The sequence below is a fragment of the Ursus arctos genome, unplaced genomic scaffold, assembly GCF_023065955.2.
Source record: "Ursus arctos isolate Adak ecotype North America unplaced genomic scaffold, UrsArc2.0 scaffold_3, whole genome shotgun sequence".
Lineage (NCBI taxonomy): Eukaryota > Metazoa > Chordata > Mammalia > Carnivora > Ursidae > Ursus > Ursus arctos.
In genome coordinates this window covers 93,974,172-93,996,693 of record NW_026622985.1, presented here as the reverse complement: position 1 = coordinate 93,996,693, position 22,522 = coordinate 93,974,172, and the positions used below count along the sequence as shown (strand labels likewise).

General features: G+C 35.6%; 1 protein-coding gene across 1 annotated transcript in view; it reads right to left on the bottom strand.

Moving 5' to 3' along the window:
- The window catches only part of CNTNAP2 (contactin associated protein 2), a 1,356,273-nt gene that overhangs the window by 1,016,632 nt on the left and 317,119 nt on the right, over positions 1-22,522 (bottom strand). The window contains exons 6-7 of the mRNA XM_026479097.4: positions 5,063-5,266; positions 423-607 (exon numbers count right to left, since the gene is read on the bottom strand). Coding sequence (XP_026334882.2) covers positions 423-607; positions 5,063-5,266 — 389 coding nt within the window. The remainder of the gene's footprint in view (positions 1-422; positions 608-5,062; positions 5,267-22,522) is intronic.

Here is a 22,522-nt window from a genome sequence, read left to right as displayed (position 1 = left end):
AGGATTTCTTAGTCAATATTTTGTAATAAATATTAGGCATTTCTGTATTTATAATATATTGTCTATCCTCAAGAATAATATGTGATATTTATCATAATTAACTATCGATGGAAAGATTACAACTTATATTTGTTCTGGACTTACTAAATTGCCCTGATGATATGATAAATGGTCTGTTCCCTTTAAATTATTACTTTGGTATCAAGATTTCTAAAATATTTCCGATACTCATAATTACAAATTTAGAAATGAATAAAATGACAGTATTAATAGATTAGTCCCTCAAGTCGAAAGATAATTTTTCCTTGGAGAATAAAACGAATGGGGCAAGCAGGTATGTGACTGACAAGAACACAAAGACGCAGTAGGAGACTGAGGCAGCTACTCAAGATTGAGCACAACGGACGCGTCCTCCAGCTCACCTCGTAGTCCAGATCCAGGTAGTCGAACTCTCCATTGGTGCGGAAGTGCTGCATGCCCCTGTCCAGGGTGAGGTTAATGCTCCGGCCCTGGCGCTCAATGACCACAGAGTGCCAGTGGTGATCATCCAGCAGACTTCCGGTCATCACAGACGTGTGGCCATAGATGGGGCCAAGCTGGTTACTTCCTGAGTCATGGAATGAACAGAAACAAGGCAGTGACACCACAGCTACTCTGTGCAGTAGCCAACCTTCCATTACAGCCACAGGCTGGCACTCCACTCAAGTCCTGTCCAATGACGCTAGCATGGGGGAACCAGCACGTAACTATACTTAACAACAGTTTCATATTCAAAATACTTTAAGCTATTAAAGATCGAAAACACCTCCTTTAAAAAGAAAAAAAAATATGTGAGCTTTTTTTTTTTTTTTTGCTGTGCCATGAATTCTGCTAAATTTGATAGGTTCCTTACAAAGTCAGTGCCCCAAGGCTCTGGAGCCCAGGGCTTCGATTCTCATGCTGGCTCCACCACTGGCTTGCCCTAGGGCAAGCTGGCAGCTTCTCTGCCCCGATGCTGCCTCATATAGAAAATGGAGAAAATCAGGGTACCAGTTTTACAAGGTTGCTATGCTGATTAAAGGAATTAGTACATGCAAAGAACTTAACCAACTTCTTGGCATATAGTGAACATTAGGTAAATGTTACCTGTTAACAGTCTTTTATTGTTGCTGTTATTTTTATTATTGGTCAAGAAAACACAGCATGATACTTTCCAGTTTTTACGGACTCCAAAAGCAATAATTTTAAGCACAATGTAATATTTAACGGCATAGAAAATTAACTCGTTATATTTTAAAATAACACCTTGCAAAAATATGTATGTAGCATTAATCCAGCTTTGAAAGTAGATTTCCATGGCAACGAGACTATAAATGAGAGTGAAAGGTTGTGAGAATCCAAAATGTTTACTAAGGTCATCTCTGGATACTGTTTATGTGTTTTATACTATCTTCTATTTTGTCTAATCAAGTATTGCTTTTCATGGTCAGGTAAAACTAAGTGCTATAAAAACATAACATGGTTTCAGAATAAATAGTATAATAGAACTAGGAGAAACACACAATTGATTAAAGCACTGAATGATTTCTTCTTTTTTTTCATTTAGGATGTTAATGACGCCTATACCTGATATTTTCTATGTCTTTCCTAGATCAGATTTTCTTTCCTTCTGATGATGAAACTAAAATGTGCTGTGACTGGAATTGTGATTAAGATTATCTGTGTACACGTGGCAGTGGGGCAGAGAGGGAGAAAGAAAAGTAGGAATACGTCTAAGTGAAAGGATACACTCTATTTTATTACTTTAAATAACTAGAAGACTAAGTAGCAGCTAGATATGCCTGATACTTAGGTAATGACATTAAAAAGGCACAGTGTCCGTATGAGTGAGTGCATTTCCATGACTGTCATAAATTCCAATCAGTCAATAAAACTCTGTAAGTAAACTGCTTTCCAGTGAAATGGTGATGATCTTTCTGTGAGGTCAGAGGATCAGGTACTAGTTCCAGAATAGTAATGTCACACCTATATAAAGCACAGTGGCTTTTAAAAGGTTCCTGTGTTTCACTTAAAAAAAAAAAGAGAGAGAGAGAAAGGTTTGAGAAAGTAAACATCCTCAAATATAATTCAATTGCTCTGAGTGAGTGTGTGTATTTTTAAAAAGTACTTATATTTTGTTTTCTAATATCTAACTTCCCAAGCCCCCTATTTCTCCTTATCTTCTACTAAGAATCATTCAAAAATGATTTAGGGCTATTTTTTTCCCCAGGCAATACATGAATACACATACATAATTACAAGTAGAGAATATTATGAAGAATTAGTATGTACAACATTAATCACTCATTTCCACCGCTAAACATAATTTGGTCTATTTCCTTCCAGATTTTTTTCCCTATACATATATTTAATTATATACATATAAACTAATGTGTGTATATATAATCATATAAAATATTTATACTATTTTATACTAGTTTTAATTTAATATCTTATAGTACTTTCTATAGAATTAAAATTATTCACAGAGATTTTAATGCATATCAACATATTTCTATATGTTTACCTTTTTATTTTTCTTCAATTTTTGACACAGTAATCAATATTGCCAAATACATCCTTGGACTTAAATCCTATAAACATTCCTCATTATTTCCTTATGGTTACTGTACCAAGATATCTAGGCAATTTTTAGATATCTGAAGACACTGTCAAACTGGTTTCCTGAAAATATTTTCTGATGCAAAGAGCAGTACAAAGAATCTTGTCACACACTCATCAATATTGATATGATTTTTAAATTGATTTACTTAACAAAAATTAGAGTCATTATTTTATTGTGCATTTATTTTATAGATAGTGCAGTTGAGCATTCGATGTTTATAGAATACTTACAATTTTTCTTCTGTGCATTATCTTTTATGTCCTATGCCTACATTTTATCTTAAAGTCTTGATATTGTTAGGGAGTAGTATAAATTCTTACTCATGAATGACATTAAACTTCCGTACTTGACATTTGCATTTTTCAAGTTTCACATGCATTATGATTTTATTTAATGTAAAGAACTCAATATTTTTTTATAATTGATCCAACTTTTTGTGTGATTTTCTTCATCTTTTTCTTATAGAAGTTATTATTTCTATCAGATCAGATTTGAAATGAGGAGTTTTATAATAAAGGGTAAATCTTTATAAACACTGTATCAAGTATTAACAACAAAAAAACCCTAATTGAAACTGTACTTTTTAGTATAATACTGATTTTCAAAGTAATAAAATTTAATATGTAGAACATAAGCCATATTCAGGAATGTCTGGACCACTCAGACTGATAAGCAAGTCAAAAAGGCAGGCTCTGTTTTTGTGTTCTTATCTTTAGTTTTGTGGCCTTCTACTAGGGTGCATTTAACATGTGAACTTTAGCTATTAATGTATTTTAGATATAATATTTTTGTAGAATTGCTATTATTTACAACAGAAAAATTTATGGAATGTGTGATACCCTCCAAAAACTTCTTGCATAAATCCTGAAATTTTTAGCCAAGCAAGAGACTTAAAAAAGCTTAAAAACAACAAAAACCCAAAACAAAATAGGAATTCGTTCAACTCATTCTACAGCCAATATTTTATTTCTCTGATTCCTGATTCTCTGATTTCTAGTTAGATTATGTTTGAAAAATTCAGTTCCACATTTCTCATCTTTTCTTAACCTATGTCAATAAAACTACTGTCCTTTCTATTCCATTGAGAAAAAATCAACAGTAACCTCTACAGGGGCTAAGCCAATATTCACCTGCCTGTCTCCACCTTAGGTGAATTCAACACAATAGCCACCTCTTTTCTTTCCCTGGTCTCTGATACCACATGCTCTCATTTCCTCCTGCTCACTGCCTAGTACCCTCAGTCTCCAGGTAACACCTCCTCTCAATCTCATTCATACACACAACTCCCTACTAGAAATCTCAACTCTGATGTCTAATAAGCAACTAATATGCATCATGTCCATTTTAGACCTCCTCTATTAGAGAAAACTAATAATCCTTTATTAGAAGAAACTAGAGAAAATATAGAGTGGCCTCTACTTCTGTAAATGGCACTTAAGTCCCTTAGGCGTCTAGAAATTATCCTTCACTTATTCTCTTTCTCATTACAAATCATGCTGAACTTACCACTAAAATCATCTCCAACTAGACCTACTTCCCTGCGCCTTCACTGACAGCCACCTCTCCAAGCCAGGGCCGTCTCTCACTTGCATTACCCAGAAGTCTGGCTTTGACTCTCATGCAAATGCAAGCATTTTCTTTTACAGGAATCTCAGTATACTTTTTAAAAATAAGATTGTGATGCCATACAGTTTAAAGCCTACCAAGAGCTTCTCTTTCTTAAATAATAATAAACCTTTACCATGCCGTACAGGAACTTACAGGGCTTGAACAATCCCCAACTTTCAGATCTTATCTTCTCTCCCACTGACTCACTTCCATTTACCCACACCAGCCTCCTTCCTATTCCTTGAGCATGCCAGATCTTTGTCAGTAATGACTGCTACCTTGGAATGCTCTCCTCCCTAATATCCCTAATATGACTAGTTATAGTCATAACTGAAATCTCAGCTTGTGTATCTTCACGGGGAGAATGTTCCTCAATGCACACTCTACTGTGGACCCTTCCTGTCTCTGCAGTATCCTTTATCATTTTAGCTTATTTAATTGATTTCATACTACCTATCATTATTTGAAGTCACTGCTTTTGATTTAGTTGTTTTAAAATAATAATAATATATTGTCTGACTCCTCCACTAGGTCATAAACTTCATGAACTCAAGGACCTTCTCTATTTGTTCACCACTGTATCTCAGATGCTAGTATGGTACCTTGCTTAGGATGAGTACATAACAATTATTTTTTAATGAATAAGTATACATGGATTAAAACAGATTAAACCACTATGGATTAAAGATGAATTTATAACATAATGAGAACTGTTTTTATAATTTACATTTTAAGGATCAAGCAACATTAACATTTTACTAATGGGAAGATTAAAAAATTGACAGAATGGTGCCAAAAGTCAGAACATACCTAGGTTTAAGCTGAAGACCAGCTTGGCTTTTTTCAGTTCCAGGGTAATGTAATCCCCTTGCTGTCCTTCCCCATGCAAGATCACCCCTTCACTTTCAGAGGTTTTAAATTTCAAGGCAATGACATCTTTCAGTGTTTTCATCTTCTTGTTTCTGAATCTATATGGTAACACAACATGGCCATCAAAGTTGATAACATCAGCCCCTAAAAGAAGAAACAAATAACATTTTATTTTAGTTCCTGTATGTCACCATTCAGTGTGAAATATGCCCACTTCCAATGGGTGTCTGCACAGAATAAACGATAAAGAAGTGCTTTTTCCTGAAAAATCTGGAGTCCTGTGTTCTTGTTCTATTTCTTCTTTTGGTTTAATTGTGTGTTCTGAAATAAATTTTATGGAAGATATTCATAAAAAATGATCAAAGAAAACTTTATTAGTATCAAATCTTACTTTAATTGTAATACTAACAACATAAATTCCATTAACGACTTATATGCTTCAAATTTTAACTTGGCAGTCTGGCGTTTACCTGAAAGAAGTAAAATTTTTAATCCTTGACATATTATGAGAGTTTAATATTTTCCTTCTTAAATGGGGCTAATTACTCATGATTTTTAAATATACATTTTGCTCACAAATTTATTTTTTGACAAAAGAACAAAGAATCCTGGAATGCAGGGTTTGATGGTATACTCATTTTTCTAATGGTTTGTATATTCTACTCTATTTTCAGTAAACTCTCTGGTAGTACCCAGAGTTTATAGCTAAGTGAACTACAAGAAGCTTCTTGCTATTTGTTCTTGGACTTCATATCTGTCTCAAATTTCTTGTTAGCCCCTTGTCTTTGGAAAGGCTGCCCACGTTTTTGACTGCACTGAACAAAGACATCCACACCCATATATGTGTTAGAAGAACAAACACACTATGACTATAGTAGCTCTAATTTGATTTTAGATAATTTTATCGAAGACATGAAATTATATAAACTTTTTAAAAAATATGAACAATTTTGTCACCACCCTCAGAAACAGGTGATGGTGGGGGGAGGGTGGAGGATTAGTTTCTTAACTGGTACTTATTCACACCAGAAATAAAAAATGACATGAATCTTATTTATTATGCACTACTGGTTAGTAGATTCCAAATCCACAGACTGGCTCAAAGATGAATTGTAATTATTCAGAGCAGATTTTGAGTACAAATAGAAACCTAGTTATCATAATTAAACCTTTGTCATTAAAATTTTTTTAAAAATCCATTTCTTTTAGCTTTTAATTTTAAATAATAGAAAATCTAGTCAAACTGGATAGCTCTAATTACTTTAGAATTACAAGCCTGAATGAAGCCTGCTTCTCAGTTTGGAGCAAGGTCTTGCTAAAGAATTTCACAGTGACACTGGAGAAAAATAATAGCAAGTTTAAAGCCTGCTGGAGAGATATTTTCTCATCTTATGTCCTAGTTCTCTGGCACCTATTTACTTCCATTGCCACAGGGAATATTTGGGTCCCCAGCCCCCAGGTCATAAGAGCATGCCACCCACGGGAGCCTCAGTGGATGTGCAGAGCTACCATGGCTACATTCACCCTTTTTGTGCACTACTTGCCATTAAAAGTTTTGCTCTTATTTAATTCTTATTTGAGAACTGTTGCATTCGAAAAAGTTCAGAAAGAGAAATATAACTTCGCACTTTAAGTGTTCGTTCTCACAGTCAATTTTTTACTGTCCATAAAAAGACCTTCTTAATCAACAAAATTCTGTTCTCTAAGACTATAAATCACAGAGGTTTATTTTACTATGGGGGGAAAATCAACCATTAAATTTAGGCTTCTGCTAACACTGCAAAGCCAATTAGACTCTAGCTTAATCATCTATACTGTCACAGCTGAATTCCAATTGCACTATCTTTATCATCTGTGATGAGAGGTAAGAGAAAAAAAGTGGAATCTGATTATAAGATCCCAGGTTGAATTTATAATCCAGCAGTTGGCAGAAATTACTTTTTGTCTTCAAAAGTGCATAAACGAAAAGTCAGGAGGAGGGAGTAAATTCTGAACTCCAGAAAGTAATTTTGCAGTCAATTTCATGTCAGTGACAGTTGAATAACAGACACATCATTGTTTTATACACCTTCAATATATATTAATTGACATAAAATATTCCCCATTCATCTCTCAGGAAGTAAATGTTCGCAGAGCTTGGGCAGAGGAAAGAATTCATCCCTCCCTCCTCTATCTTCTCCTAAACCAAAATCTACAATCAGTTCCAGGTACAGAGTAGGACAAATGTTGGTGCCCCTCTTCCTCACTTTTAGGGCAATGGAAAAAGTGAGAGAAAGGATGGACATGGTGTATTTCTTCAGAGAGTCCTAGATTACAAGCAAAAACATGAAGGAACACTGTTAGCGTGGCCTAAGCTTCATCTTACAAATGGTAAGTGGTCAGTGGTCATTTGAGAAATTGATAAAATGCTCTGCAAGCCAGACTTCTTACATTATGAAATCAAACTTGTTCTTCTATGACTGGGTTAAAGCTTGCATAATATTAGCCTGCAGATTTGAGCTCAGAGTTGTCTTTGAAATCATAAAATTCCTAGAAATAATCTGTGATATAAAATTCATACAGAAATACATACCATACACTTTTAAGAGAGTCTGGGATATTTTAAAATCTATCAGAATTTAATTCTATTTCCTACAAAAATATATTTAAATTTCATTTGACATCTAATAATATGTTGTGCTTATTTTAGGACAAGGCACCTTTTTCCCCCTATTACCCTGATTGCTTATCACTCCCTAGAATTAAGTTTTCTATGCAGTGATTAAATATGTATGGTTGAACTGTTTAAGCAATCTGAGCAACAACAATGGCTAGTCAAAGAGTGAATGCAAAATCACAGTGCTTCCACAATTTTGTTTCTAACAATAACTCAGAGAGCTGGTAACGTGCCCAGTTCATCAAAACATCATGGGAGAGAAGGCTTGTTGCTTTTCTTTTTAATTTCATTGTTAGTCTTTACTTTCTGATTTTGGAGAAGATATTTTGGAGAGGAGGGTTTACCATCTAAAGATTTTAATATTCAAAAAAATACCTTTGCCATATTTTTTACGACAAATATATTTACTATTGACAGGATATTAAACAATACAGAAACAGAGAATATATAAAGTGAATCCCAAACAGAAGAGATCACCAATACGATCAATATGGGTAAAAGGCTGGTGCATAGCCTTCTAGATGTTACACATCTATTTATCTATCCACCTCTCTCCCTATTTAATGTATGAGATTGCCCATGCATTATTATATATAGATATACGCATAGATGTGTGTGTGGAAATGTGTATATGTGTGTGTGTGTGTGTGTGTGTGTGTATGGTGGCAGTGGAGATAGATGAAAATGTCATTTCCTTTGGTTATGGTTCAAAATGTTCACTGATAAGCAGCTCGAGTTTTGAGTAATACAATATTTATAAATGTTAGCCGGGAAATTGTGTGTTTTAGCTAATTAGTATGTTTTATTGACCTTCATGCACCAAGGAACTTATATAAAGTAAGAATATATATAATTTGAAATGGTAATTTATCCTATTTAGTTGAAAAAATGAAAAATGTAGGGGCACCTGGGAAGCTCAGTCGGTTAAGCATCCGACTCTTGGTTTTGGCTTGGGTCATGATCTCAGGGTTGAGACTGAGTCCCGCATGGGGCTCCATGCTTGTCCTGAGTTGGCTTGAGATTCTCTACCCCCCCCTCTCCCTCCCCCCTCTCCTCTGGAAGTAAAGTTTAAAAATGCTATAAAAGGTGGAATTTGCTTAGTTTTGCAAAAGTTGCTTAAGTGTAAATCTATGTATTCTTTTTCTAAGTCAGAGGTCAATATTTTGCTTTACAAAACAGCATGTCTGCCATCTTTACTCTCTTTCCACTCACTTCTATTCTGACTGCATTTATCTCTACCTAACATATTTATGTGCTTATACATTTATAGCATGATACATACTCTCCTCCTCTCAAAATGTATGCATCAGAGACTTTGTGTTCTTCCACCCTCCACCCTGATGCCCAGTACTTAGTGCCTCAGAAATAGCTGATACTCATTCAGTGTTTATTAAATGATTATGTTGTCATTCCTATTTCAATAAATTGGATTACAATATTACAGACACTACTGTTCTATATTTTTTCATTAGAAATGAGAATCACTAGGTTGCAAGAAATTTCAGGAATCATTCTGATCCTTCTTGGTGCTATAATTATTCATATATCTAAAGTTTCAACTGTCAGAGAAAAAGAATGGTAATATTAGGCTACTTTTTGTGGTCAAGGGGTGGAATGCATTCCATTATTATTAATGGACTCAGTATTATTCAACTAGCAGACATTAACTCTAGAGGAACATAATCTATCTCATCTGCACACTGCTTTGATCTGATTAATTTCTTTCTTCTAACCCACTGCCTTTTCTTTCAATGTATCTGTGGTTTAAACCTAAATAGTTAAAATAGATCCCAAAATGTCAATAACAGCTAATATAGAGTAATAGCAGCAAATGAGTCTTCTCCAAATCCTTCCAAAAATTATCTAGATATAGACTGTGGAAAGTCACTTCTATTTTCTGAAAAAATAAAACAAAAACAAAAACCTTCAAGGCTCTTTCATAAAGGTCAACATCTCACATTCTGTGCAATATTTCTCCTTAAAATGTGTTGCTTTGCCCTTAGGTACTTGGAAACTCATGGTAGAATAACAACAACAACATCAGAGGAATCTGGTGTTATTTTTACATAAAACTGGACTCCAGTATCTAACTGCCTAGAAGATCCACACGGACCTTCCACAGGCAAATCTAACTCTATTAGTCCAACATGTAATTCCTTCTCTGGGCCCATGCTCCTGCTCTTGTATCCACTATCAACTTAAGACAGAGATCTGAGGCTTTCTTCAGCATCTCCCTGTCTCAAGTGCCCACATTCACTCAGTTCAAAGCCACATGGAATAGAGCGCAACTATGGTTTTCAAACAAATGGCTTACTTTATATGCACGACCACCAGGCTACCATCACCTCACACAGTATCTACTACATTAACATCACTGGTGGACAATTCCCATCCTCCAGTCTAATTTCCCTTAAATCTGTCCTCCACACAGAAGCTAAAAAGATCTTTCTGAAATAAACTTTGTCGCCAAAAAATTCTTCAGCATGGCCTGCAAGACCCTCCATGATAGAGACCCTGCCTTCTTCCACAGCTCACATTTTAACGCCATTTTTCTCTTTATGTGTTAACTGTAGTAAACCAACTGGATCCCTTGCTCACAACCTAGTACTTTCCCTTGTGCTGTGATCTCTTCTTTCAACAAACAGCTATGTGTGTATAATCTAGTTTAAGTTTTAAATCTAGTTTTAAATTTAGTTTAAGTTTAGGCATCCTCCATGTTTCAGAAATTCTCACCTACTAGAAAAGCTTTCCTTGTATGAAATAGCCCTTGCCAAACGTCCCATGGCACCCCTGCACACTTTCATCCTATCACTTCTCATCTTTTGTTAAAAAGATCTCTTGATGAGTCTGATTTCCTCTGAGGATTTTAAGGTTTCCTAAGGTACAGATTCTGGATTGTTCTACTTTGTATTTCTGGCACAATAAATACTTCTTAAACTGATCTAAATGTAAATGGTGTTTGAGACAAGGCAAAAGGAGAACTCCGCTGTTTTTATTTTCCTTCAAAACCATACCTGGTACAATGAAGTTTACTAAGAGTACAGACTTATGCATGATTTAGTGGCATGCATTTATATAAATATTACAACTGTGGGCTTCTGATGTGAATAGTTTAAAACATGAAATGCTTTTATAATACACTGGAGTTCTTTCTTTATAAGTCAAAGACTAAAACATTTAACTCTAGTATGAATTTAAATACAAAATGTATATATATTTTTCTTAGAATAAATTTAAAAGACACTTTCTTTTTAACGAATTTAATACTAACTTGAGATATGTATACTGATATTCTATAATATTCTATAAAGAAGCAAGATGGACTTGCTCTCTATATTTTTTATTATTGGATTTATTTCATGAGAAAATATAATGTGTGATGAACCATGATTTGCTAATCACAAGGTGGGCCCACTTGAATAAGACTCAGGGAAATATTAGTAATTTTCTGAAATTATATTATTCAACATCGAAAGACCAAAAAAAAAACCCAAAACTGAGGTTCTCCCTGCTTCACCCAAAATGGTCATTCTCACACTCATACCCCCACACACATAACACACAGGACATCAGAAAATCAGACTGATATAAGTCTGAGCAGGGTTATAGCTCTAATATATCTGATAATGCAGAGATAATAAGCAATTTCTGAAAATTAGCATAAAATCTATTTGTAGGAAATCCATGTGGAAGCTATTTTTATTTATTTTTGTAAATCAAAAAGTCAAACAAATTAGACTTGCCTTCTCTGTGATAATATTGCTGTTTACTGAAAATAGCTCTACAGTTTTTGACCATCCACAATCTATTTTTCTGTTTAGGAGAAGACTATCTAGAATAATAAGTCTTAAATAAATATTCCATGGATGAAAAAAGGAACCAGACATCAATAAACCCCCAAAATGTATTTTATTATTCCTAACATTTATTCCAGATATTTTTTATCACTATTCAGTTAAACTTACTTCTTTTTCAAGTTCCATTTAAAACATTGTTGTCAGTATTGGGGCCAAATTTCAATACTACATAGGCTAGAGGATAGCAATTTGATTTAGGGACTTGTTCTGAGGCACTGCTTTCACGGTAATTTATATAACACTGAGGAAAAGATAAATTATCCTTGACCATTTCTTGAAGCTGCCATTGCATGTTTCCACTTTCCCCTCTGTAGTAACTGTGTCTTTCATTGTCTGCATCCTGGTTTTCACATCTCGGGCTTTGCCCCTTCCAGGATAAGCCAATTCCTACAAGCGCACTCTCCAAATACAAACCAACCAATCTAGAGCCCACAGCCCAGCCCAGTTATCTCCTCCATCAGGCTCTCACACTCAAGGCCACTATCCATCTGTCCTAATCACCTCAAGTTAAGTAACAGACAACCTGGGACAATCCCTGTGCCCCAGAGCCTCCTGCCCTGCCTCACCTATTCCTTCCTGTGGAAGCCACAATTAAGGCTCTTGCCTTCTGACTGACCCAGTGCTTCTCCTTGTACTCCCCTGCCTCCCCACCACTATGTCATTCCTCTTGGGAACCATAATGAACTCTCTTTTTAATACCATTAAAAGCCTTAAATTAAATTTTAGATCAATATATTGTATTTTAAAACACATCAATTGGCCTTACTGTATACACTATATATTTTTTTAAGATTTTATTTATTTATCTGAGAAAGAGAGAGAAAGCACGAACAGGAGAGAGAGGGAGAAGCATGCTCCCCGCTGAGCAGGGAGCCCAAAGTGGGGCTCAAGCCCAGGACCTGGGTTGAAGGGTCATGACCTGAGTTGAAGGCAGACGCTTAACCAACTGAGCCACCCAGGCGCCCAGATATTCTAATACACCCTATGCAGAAAATTCCCTTACTGTATCTTAAAAAAGAGAAGAAGGGAAAAATCAAACTTTTGGCCAAGCAAGAAAATCTTAGAAATGTTGGCTAGATATGCAAAAAAGCTCCTTTATGGTACATTTTAGAAACCATTATCAAATGTTTGATATCAACTGGCATCCTCTGAAATAACTTCTACACCCATAGCATTGTGCCAAGAATGTGGGACCACTGAAGTAAAGGGATGAAGTTTTAAGAAAGAATAGGTAAACTCTCCTGGTAAAACAGAAGTAAGATGGAATAAGGAATCCAGAGATGGGAAAACAGCATATTTGACTGTTTTATAGAGCTCAGTATGTCTATGTGACTTTGATATATAAGGGTCATGTATCATGGGCAGGGTTAGAATTGGTACATGAAGGACCTAATGCTCCATGCAGAAGTCAGGAGTCTTTGTGAGTAACCATGGCATCTTTAGAGGAAGGTGAATGCTCAGATTTGCATCTTGGAAAGTGATCTCCTGTGTTGATTATCAGAGAGTGGGAAGGATGGAAGACAGTATGGAGGAAGAGATAGCAAAGACCTTTCCCCCAAAGACGCTGATGGTCTAATAGTGTTGACAAAGGTTATACCAAGCCATAATTCGAAGGTAACTGTCATTAAGGAATGCAAAGCTTTTTGATGATGCATTGTTGCTACCCAGAATTTTTAAATGGTTAAGGCTTCTATAATGATTGAAGATTTTCAGATAAATATTTATAGGCAGAGTTTTCTCTAATGGTATGACAAATCCAATACCACAAAAGCAATAGGATTTTTAATGGAATTGAAACTACCTTAAAAACAAAAACAAAATCTCAAAAATTCCTCTTTGAAATATGAATATTTAAATTCAATTATGTGCACAACCCAAATTTTTAGAAAGAATCTTAGAGGTGTAGCAGTTCTTTAGCTATTCCACATTTAATGCTCTATCTCATTCAAATCCATACCTTAAAAAATAACATTATTCTCAAAATGTAAAATCGATATTTTTCCAAACAGTATACACTTCCCCAACGGCCTCTACAAAGTTTCCTGGACAACTGGCAATATAGACTAAGTGACTAATAAAGATGGTCATTTTATTTACTTACTTTCTATACTTCTCTGAAAGGCAAATGAGTTGGTACAAATGATCTGCACTCACTTGCAAGAGACAGGTCATATGCTTAGTATGTTTTGAGTTTATGCACAGGATGTAGTATATCACAGCTTTGCTTTATTTTTGGTTTGATTTCTCATAGCTTTGGGTGAATCTTTTACATCAACCATAAAACAGGATTAATAAAGCCCAGAATATACACACGTTGTGACACAATGTGCTCTCTCCTCTCCACTAGAGCAGTTGGGTCCTGTCTGGTAAAACACTAAATAGTACTCTGTGGCCCAGTCGTCAGCACACCTCAGTAACTGGGGCACTGGAGGGAATCTGATTCACTATGAATCTGGGTGCCGTACATTACTTCATGACACCCGCATGCCTACTGAGTCCCTGGTGAGCAAGCTGAATTAATTTACTTCTAAAAATGAGTAATGCTCCTACCACTTATGTAGAAAACCAGCCATGACAGTGCTTAAAAAAAAAAAAAAAAAAAAAAAAAGAAAAAGGAAGTGCCTGAAATCAGAAGTCATAACTTCAATGCTCAGAGGGGACAAGCAGGCCATACAAATTGATGTTGCTGGCTAGATGTAAAAACCACTGATCTTTCACTTTTTCACTTTTGATAGAGATACATGCGTAACACAGAAAGTATGTCCCTGATTTAAAAAACAACAATAACAAGGAAAAGATTAATGGCTTTAAAATTCAGTCTTGATAATTGAGAAATAATAGGGAGGGTTTGGGATATATTATGTGAAAGGTGGTCTCTATCCACCTGAAGCTATGCAGCAACTCTGTTGGTATTCAAATGTTCAGTTTTCAAGAAAGGTCAGAAATCTAACATTTTAATGAAATCTCTCTATTTAAAATGCTGAACAGCTGATTTGGGGTCATATTAAGCAGAGGCTGCTAGCTAGTGCCTCACAGATTTTTTTATTTGGCCGCACATCTCTTTAAACTTGAATATTATCAAAACAGAAGACTAAATGGATCATGATCACTCTGAAAATTTCATTTTCCATGATATAATTTATCGGTGAATTGTTGCAGTATGTATCAACAAGCAATTTTATTTCTTAAAAGGCAAATTCTTTAGAAAACTCGTTGGCTAGTGCTAAACAAAGAAAGAGTGAAAGGTTAAAAAAATAAATTCTAATGGTTAGCATACGATACAAAGATATACCAGTCTATGCTACCATAATAACATAAAAAGGAAGGAAGGGAGAAAGGGAGGGAGGGAGGGAGAAAGGAAGGGAGGGAGAGCAGAAGGAAAAAAAAAAAACACCATTAATCTGAGCTTCATTCATTGAAATTTTGGATAGAAAACTTTACATTTTTTCAAGTACTACCAATTAACAAGTATAGCTGACCCTTCATTACTGGCAGATGCTGTATGTGCAAATTTGCTTACTCACTAAAATTTAGGTACATCCCCACTCATGGACATGTGAAGAGGGGCCAAAAATTTGAGTCACCCAACATTGACATTACCAGCTCAGGTCAAATAAGACAATGCTCTAGGTTCTTGTTTCAGTTTTCATACTATTAAAAAAAAAAAAAAAAGTGTCCCTTTCACAATATAGTGCCATGTTTTGCATTTTGTTGTTTTGGGGATGATTCTGCTTTCTAAATTGTCTCTCTCCCAAGTGCAGCACTGAAGTTCTGTGCAGTGCTCCCAAGCTGCAAGACAGTCATGATGTGCCTGATGGAGAAAATGCATGTGTTTGATAAACTGTGTTCAGGCTTGAGTTATAGTGCTATTGACTGTGAGTTCAATGTTAATAAATCTACGAAATATACTAGATGAGATGCTTTTAAATACAAAGACAAATAAAGCAAGGTTATGTATTGATTGGTTGACAAAAATGTAGTGACCAGAGTCTCATAGGAACGCAACCTGCGTTTCTTCTAGGAGCAGTGGTTCAGTATTTGCTAACTCAGTCTTCATGGCAACTATATGTATAGGACACAACTACTGTGGATAATGAGAATTGACTGTATTTACATTGCATTCATTCCTTTAAATAGCCAAATAAAGAGCCATTTTAAAATACCACATATATGAAAATATAATAAAGAAATATCTAAATTATCCTTGAGGAAAATGATAGCAAACTGTAAATCTCTTCACAAATGAGTGCAATGCTGAATGTTATGATCTGACAAATGTACTCCTTTTTTCTTTCCCACTGTGTGAACATGCATTTAGTACAAGTGACAGAATGTACAAAGGTAAATCTTTCATTTTGCACATGCTTGCTGCACCTAAACTCTGTGGTTTATGTATCTAATTATTACAATTCACTAAATACTTCACAAAACAGTAAGTCCTGTGTTAGTAGCATGCTGATGCTGAAGAAGTTCAGAACATGACACCCTAAAATATGCCACTTTGGCATATTAATTACTTTGAGCCAAAGGCACTTGAGAAACAGGAAGATGCAAGAAGGGCTCTCTGTCCCTCTACACTTTCATCATAAACACAGGTCATAAAATTGCCCAGGAAACAGATGTCTTCTCTGCATGGGGAAGAGAACAATAACATTCTTACTACCAGAGACTGGTAGTCGACACCAAAATGGGTATGAGGTCTTATACAAACAAACCTACTAAATAACCTTTATTTTCCATTAGTTTCCCCCCAATACCTCCTAATCACTATCCCTCAATTTTCTGCCCTTAGCCCAAGCTCCTTTGTCTTGTCACATCCCTACAATTTATCATCCTTTGTTTAAAATATTTTTGGGGCCTAGGGCACCTGGGTGGCTCAGTCGTTAAGTGTCTACCTTCAGCTCAGGTCATGATCCCAGTGTCCTGGGATCGAGCCCCACATCGGCTCCTGCTCAGCAGGAAGCCTGCTTCTCCCTCTCCCACTCCCCCTGCTTGTGTTCCCTCTCTTGCTATCTCTCTGTCAAATAAATAAATAAAATCTTAAAATATATATATATATTTGGGGGGGGGGGCTAATGGCTTCTCCAGGTCTTCATTTTTCTTCTGAAGACTCCCATGTACACATGAAAATATTAAATAAAATTTGTATGCTTTTCTCCTGTTACTCTACCTTATGTCAGTTTAATTCTTAGACCAGTCACAGGCCTCCCCTCTTAGTGTAGAATCTCAGATTCCTGGGGAATCACAGAATCCAAACCATGTCCCATTTATATTTCCTATGAGATAAGGCCCAGAATTTTCTTTTTTTATTTAGCCATCGGAATCTTGTCTGTTTTTTCTGACCTTATAGGAAATAATCTTCTTGACATTTAAAGCCTAAAAATACAAATTTTACAGAGTCTATTAGAATGGGAATATTAGTCTGTCTACCCTCTAAACTCTAAATTACTTTAAGGCTATAAATAAACTTGAAGTTGACTCCTTATATTTTAAGAATTTTAGATATTCTTTTGTATAATTTATACTTTGAATTTCTTTTCCTAACATAAATCAAGGGTTTCTCTTCAAGAGATCTGGCATTTTCTTTTGAATAAAAGCTTGAGCTATGGAAAATGTTAGAAATCTATTGATGAAATAGCAGAATTTTGTAACCGTAAGAAGGGAATGATTTTGAATTCAGAAAATATAAGAGCAGACAAATGTCACCAATTCACATTAATTTTAGAAATGTTTTTCTTGGGGGGAGGGGTGCTACTAAGAAAAGAACGAAATTTGGAAACAAGACACATTTTGATACAGTGCCTACACATTCTATTTTCAACTTTCTGCATTTGACATTTTTTACAGTTTAGGTCAATCCTAACAATTTATGGACTTCCCAAGGCATGACAGACAACACTGTTGTAAGTGCTATTTATAGCAAGGCAGTTAAGTCCTTAAAATGTCAATAGCTGAGTTTCTCTTAATGTAGACCTAGACGCAAAGCACATATCTTCATTCAGGGACGATAAATGGCATGCTGTGGTGGGAAATTTATTAGAAAATTCAATTGATACCAGCTTTCTCATGACCCAAGATGTAGTTGTACCAACAGCATTATGACCACCCCATCAGGCTTCCGAAAAATGCTAGACCTGAACCCAGAGACCTCAGACCTAACAGGGAAGTCAATTTACCCTCTGGGCCTGTACAGTAAAGAGGGGAAACATAAATCTCTCAGATTCCCTTCAGCTCCAAAATTAAGCAGCTCTTATTCTAGGCAACAAGTCTGAAAAGGGCTATTGATATATTTTTAATTTTGATTTTAAATCAGATTCTAGAATGGCAGAATTCTGAATTTTAGAGCATATTCACATTTCCTAATTATGTCAACACATTAACAATCAGACACTCCCAAAGACAATTTTAAAACATAAAATCCACAGACATTAAAACATTTCCATGGGCGCTCTTGAACAACCAGTTAAAATTTATTTATATAGTGTCAAAAACTGCAGATTAAAGTAAAACTGTTACATTATAAATACTACATACAATTGTCCATATTGTCAATTTTTACAAAGAAAACAATGTTGTTTATTATATGGAAGCTTCCAGAAGTGGAATCTAACAAAATAATTTATAATGATAAATTAATGATTAATTTATATTCTTATTGCCTCGATAATGTTTAAAGAGACAGACACATAATTAAAAGACTGAATTATTTTCATTCTAGAACATGGGAACAAAATTACTTCTCTGAATAAAGGAAAACATTTTCATGGCTACACATGCTTCTTGCCAGTAAGAACGAATGTATGACCTTGAGCAGGTACAAAACGAAAGACTTAACCATATTCAGCTAAATGTCCCTTGTTCCTCCCTTTCTGCCAATATTTAGCTTTAACACAACGGCACAGCTCTTGTTGTAAACATTAAAGATTTGTAACATATACTTTTTTTCATACTTACCTTTCCTACTAAATCAAGTAAGGACTTCCTATCTTTAGTGTCACTAACCCTGGTTCACCAGCCACAGAAAGATTCAGTAAAAACTGACAAGGTACTAATCCTGTTTTTAGGGGCCGATAGCTACAGGACCTTATTAAGTTACAAAACCTCTCTAAGCCTCAGTTTCTTTGGTTGTCAAAAGGTGAAGGCAATGACATAGTATGGTAATATAATTGTGAAAAGTGGATGAGTTAATAAATGTAAAACACTGAAAACACTATCTGGTACACTGTAAGCTGCTAATAAACATTAGCTCTCATTACTGTTACATATTGGGTTGTTGTTTAATTGATTTGAAATAATGAATATTCTAATTCACCCACTTGGCACCATTGATTCGGGCCTGGAAGAACAGGCTTATGTTATTACAGTAGAATTAATGATTAAGGATAAATTTAGGTGCCATGCTTGGTGACTGCAGGACCCTCCCTATTGCTGTACTGTTTTGCGGCTTTCACTCATGTAGCTTATTTTGTTCCCCAGTGAGGAAGGCAGCAAAATATAGAGAAATAAAGTGGAAGGGAAATAACAAGTGATTCAGCCTATTCTGTGTCTTCTCTTTAATGTACTAAATAATATTCAGGGCAAACAAGCATTTTGGAGGTCTGGCACAACCCTCTCACTCTGAGATATAGAGTGAGGGCAGGTGTCTTATCCAAACAACATCAGATGAAAAATTTCAAACGGACACATGAATTCAAGGCCCTCATCCGTGATTATGTCCATGGCAGCATAATATAAGCCAGAATTTCTGTAAAGGTCATGGATTTGCTACCCATAAAGCAACCAATATTTATTGAATAAAAGAATTCACTATCACAACATCTGGTTGAATGTAGGCATTAAGTGTAACCTCTTTATTATACATTTAAATTTACCAAATTTAATCTAGGTTTATAACAAAGAAGACCTGCTTTCAATTTTTGTATTTTATGACTAAATTTGATGAGATTCTGAAGAGTTCAAGATGGAAGAAAACATCTCAATTGCTAAATCACAATGCTGTGGTTAAGAATATATTAGCTAAATCAAGTTAAAATAAAACAAAAAGTGCAAAGTTTCAGACATTTGTGAGAACAGCCAGACAAAAATGTTTTTCTCAGTGGCTCTGTGGTAAGCGGCGGTGGGTGCTATTTATAAAGGTTTTATACATAGTCATGTGAAGACTTGTAAGGAGAGCATTTATAGACATCAACAGGCAGAAAGAGCAAAGCTCAAAGGCTGGTACTGGTGAAGATACCAGTATATAATGTATACACAAAAATCGTCCTCACACCACTTATCTAGTGCTGGGCAGGCCATTGATTTCAAAACCCCAAAACAATGAAAATGGACATTTCTCTTGGGTGTCCTTCCATTTCAGTGACTGTCCACTCCCCCCTCACCCATTCTGCACACAAACAGACACAACTGCAAAGTATCTGATAAAGAATTCACATTAAGACATAAGTATCTAATGATGCTTAGAGTTTTAAAGACTTTAATGGAAACAGCACTTAACTCAAAGAAAAGAAATACTACAGAGGAAGCTCGAGGCCCCAGAGAATGGTTAAGAAAATGGTAACTCTACTGGAAGCAAAGCTCCTGGAGTCTTTGAAGTTCCACCATGCAGACAGCAACCACCAACAATGGTAATGGGGAGAGCTGTCCACACAGTCACACCTACTGGTGCCTCCTTCCTCTCAAGGACAACATCCTCCCAATCACAACAGAGGAAAGAATAAAATCACCCCCTCCCCCTGTAGGAGGGGATAACAGAGGCAACAATTAACCCTATCTGTACTTTTTAAAATTTCTGTACTACACTTTGCAGAGGTTTTGCCTATACTTTGTTTTGACAATTTTTTACCCTATAAAGGATGAAATCTGTTCTTTCCCAGACAAAAATTATTTGATAGAGTTACAGGAAGGAGGATGCAGAGATTAAATATTTTCTGTATGTCAAAAAAAGCACAGTCAAAAGATGTGATTCTATTATTAAGGGCAAAAATACTAAGTTGCCTTGTTATTTTCTCTTATCAGTGCCACTCTTTTGCTTCTTTATATCTATTTTCTTCTTTGTTTCTTACTCTTATTCCTTTTCTTTAAATTCATTCTTCAAACCTCTCCTCATTCAAAACTCATTAAGCCAAGAAATAGCCTTTTTTTGCTACTTAAACAATGTGATTCACTATTTTCATTATATTCCCATTAAAATGCCCCTTTAATAATATCCCTATTAAATGTTTCTTAGAGTTTATGCCATTGATTAGTATTAAAGTTGGGGACATTATAATGAATTTTCTTAGAACTTCCTATAGCAAACTGCTTTTGGTGACATGCCTCATTGGATTTCCTATCATTTCAAGTTGTGTTACAATGAGGCTCCAGGGTTTAAAGGCAAATTTATTGTGACTACTGTTTGACTTACAAACTTGTGTGTGTCTGTAACAGCTACATAATTTCTATAGAGACACACTGGGCATTTGGATTGCAGATGCACATGATCTGCTCACTGCTAGTGACCATCTATGTCTCCAGATCACTGCATCAGAAGATGACATGCAAGAGTTTCTGAAGGACATAATGGGTAGCAATACACTTATAAAATGATTAGGCATAAAAAGAATTTAAAAATATATAATCAGTTCTGAAGGACTGGCCAGATAACATACAGTAAAACTCTAACATTTATACAAAGAGTCTATGTATTTCTAGCTCTTACAAACATCCAGTGTATGGTTTTAGGAGAGGTATTACCTATATTATTGTTTTCTAGCCCAGAAAAAAGGGGTACAAAGATAATAGTAGGAAATGAATAACAAAGCCATTACAGATGCTATTATTTCAATGTACTTTTCTTAAGCAAACTATTTGTCTTTCTTAAAGATTTATTTATTTATTTGAGAGAGAGAGACAGAGCGCATGCATGGGTGAGAGAAAGCAGGGGGAGGGGAAGAGGGAGAGAGAGACTCTCAAGCCGATCCCCCCCCCCCAGCAGGGGAGCTTGACAAATTGTATGGCTACAATTTGGCTAGCCCACAGCCCCATACTCACAAAAAGCTGAATAATAACCATTACTTTTAATCCTAAAATGAGGTAGCCTGCTCTCTATTGCTCCAAGTTCAGCCAATGGTTCACTTCAACACCATAAATAAACAAGTACACATGTACATATATTTATACACATATAGACACACATATATATACACACACACATAAACTTATACATATATATACACACACACGTATATTTCAATGAAATGATTGTCTTTCCTGCTTGAATAGACCCCCCCATGAATAATAATCAAGGGTCATTTTGAATTATAGTCTGTTTTAGAAACGTTATTATTCTAAAACTATTAACCAGAGGCTGTTGATCCCCTAGTTCCCTTCCTTTTAGAGCACCAGCATATGAATCATGTCATCTGGTTTCCTTCTGGTGGCACAAGGGAGCATAGACAACTACAGCTGTGGTAGAGTAGTGTCAACAGACATCAGCACAAGGTAGGGCTTCATCTAAACAGGAGCTTACAGGGTTGCCTGGGTGGCTCAGTCGATTAAGCATCCGCCTTCGGCCTGGGTCATGATCTCAGGGTCCTGCGATCCAGCTCTGCAACAGGCTCCCTCTCAGTGGGGAGTCTGCTTCTCCCTGTTCCTCTGCCCCTTCCCTCCCCCTCATGTTCCTAAGCATTCTCTCTCTCAAATAAATAAAATTTAAAAATAAAATAAAAATAAATTTAAAAAATAAGATAAACAGGAACTTATAATATTCCTACTTCAACAAGTTTCCTTTGACAAATTAGGATTAGTTATTATCCTATTTTTTTACATGGTAAGTGGTTAAGAGTGCTCATTTTGGTTTTGGCACAGGCTCAAGAGAAAAAAACACGAATTGCAGTTCTTAAAGGGAAG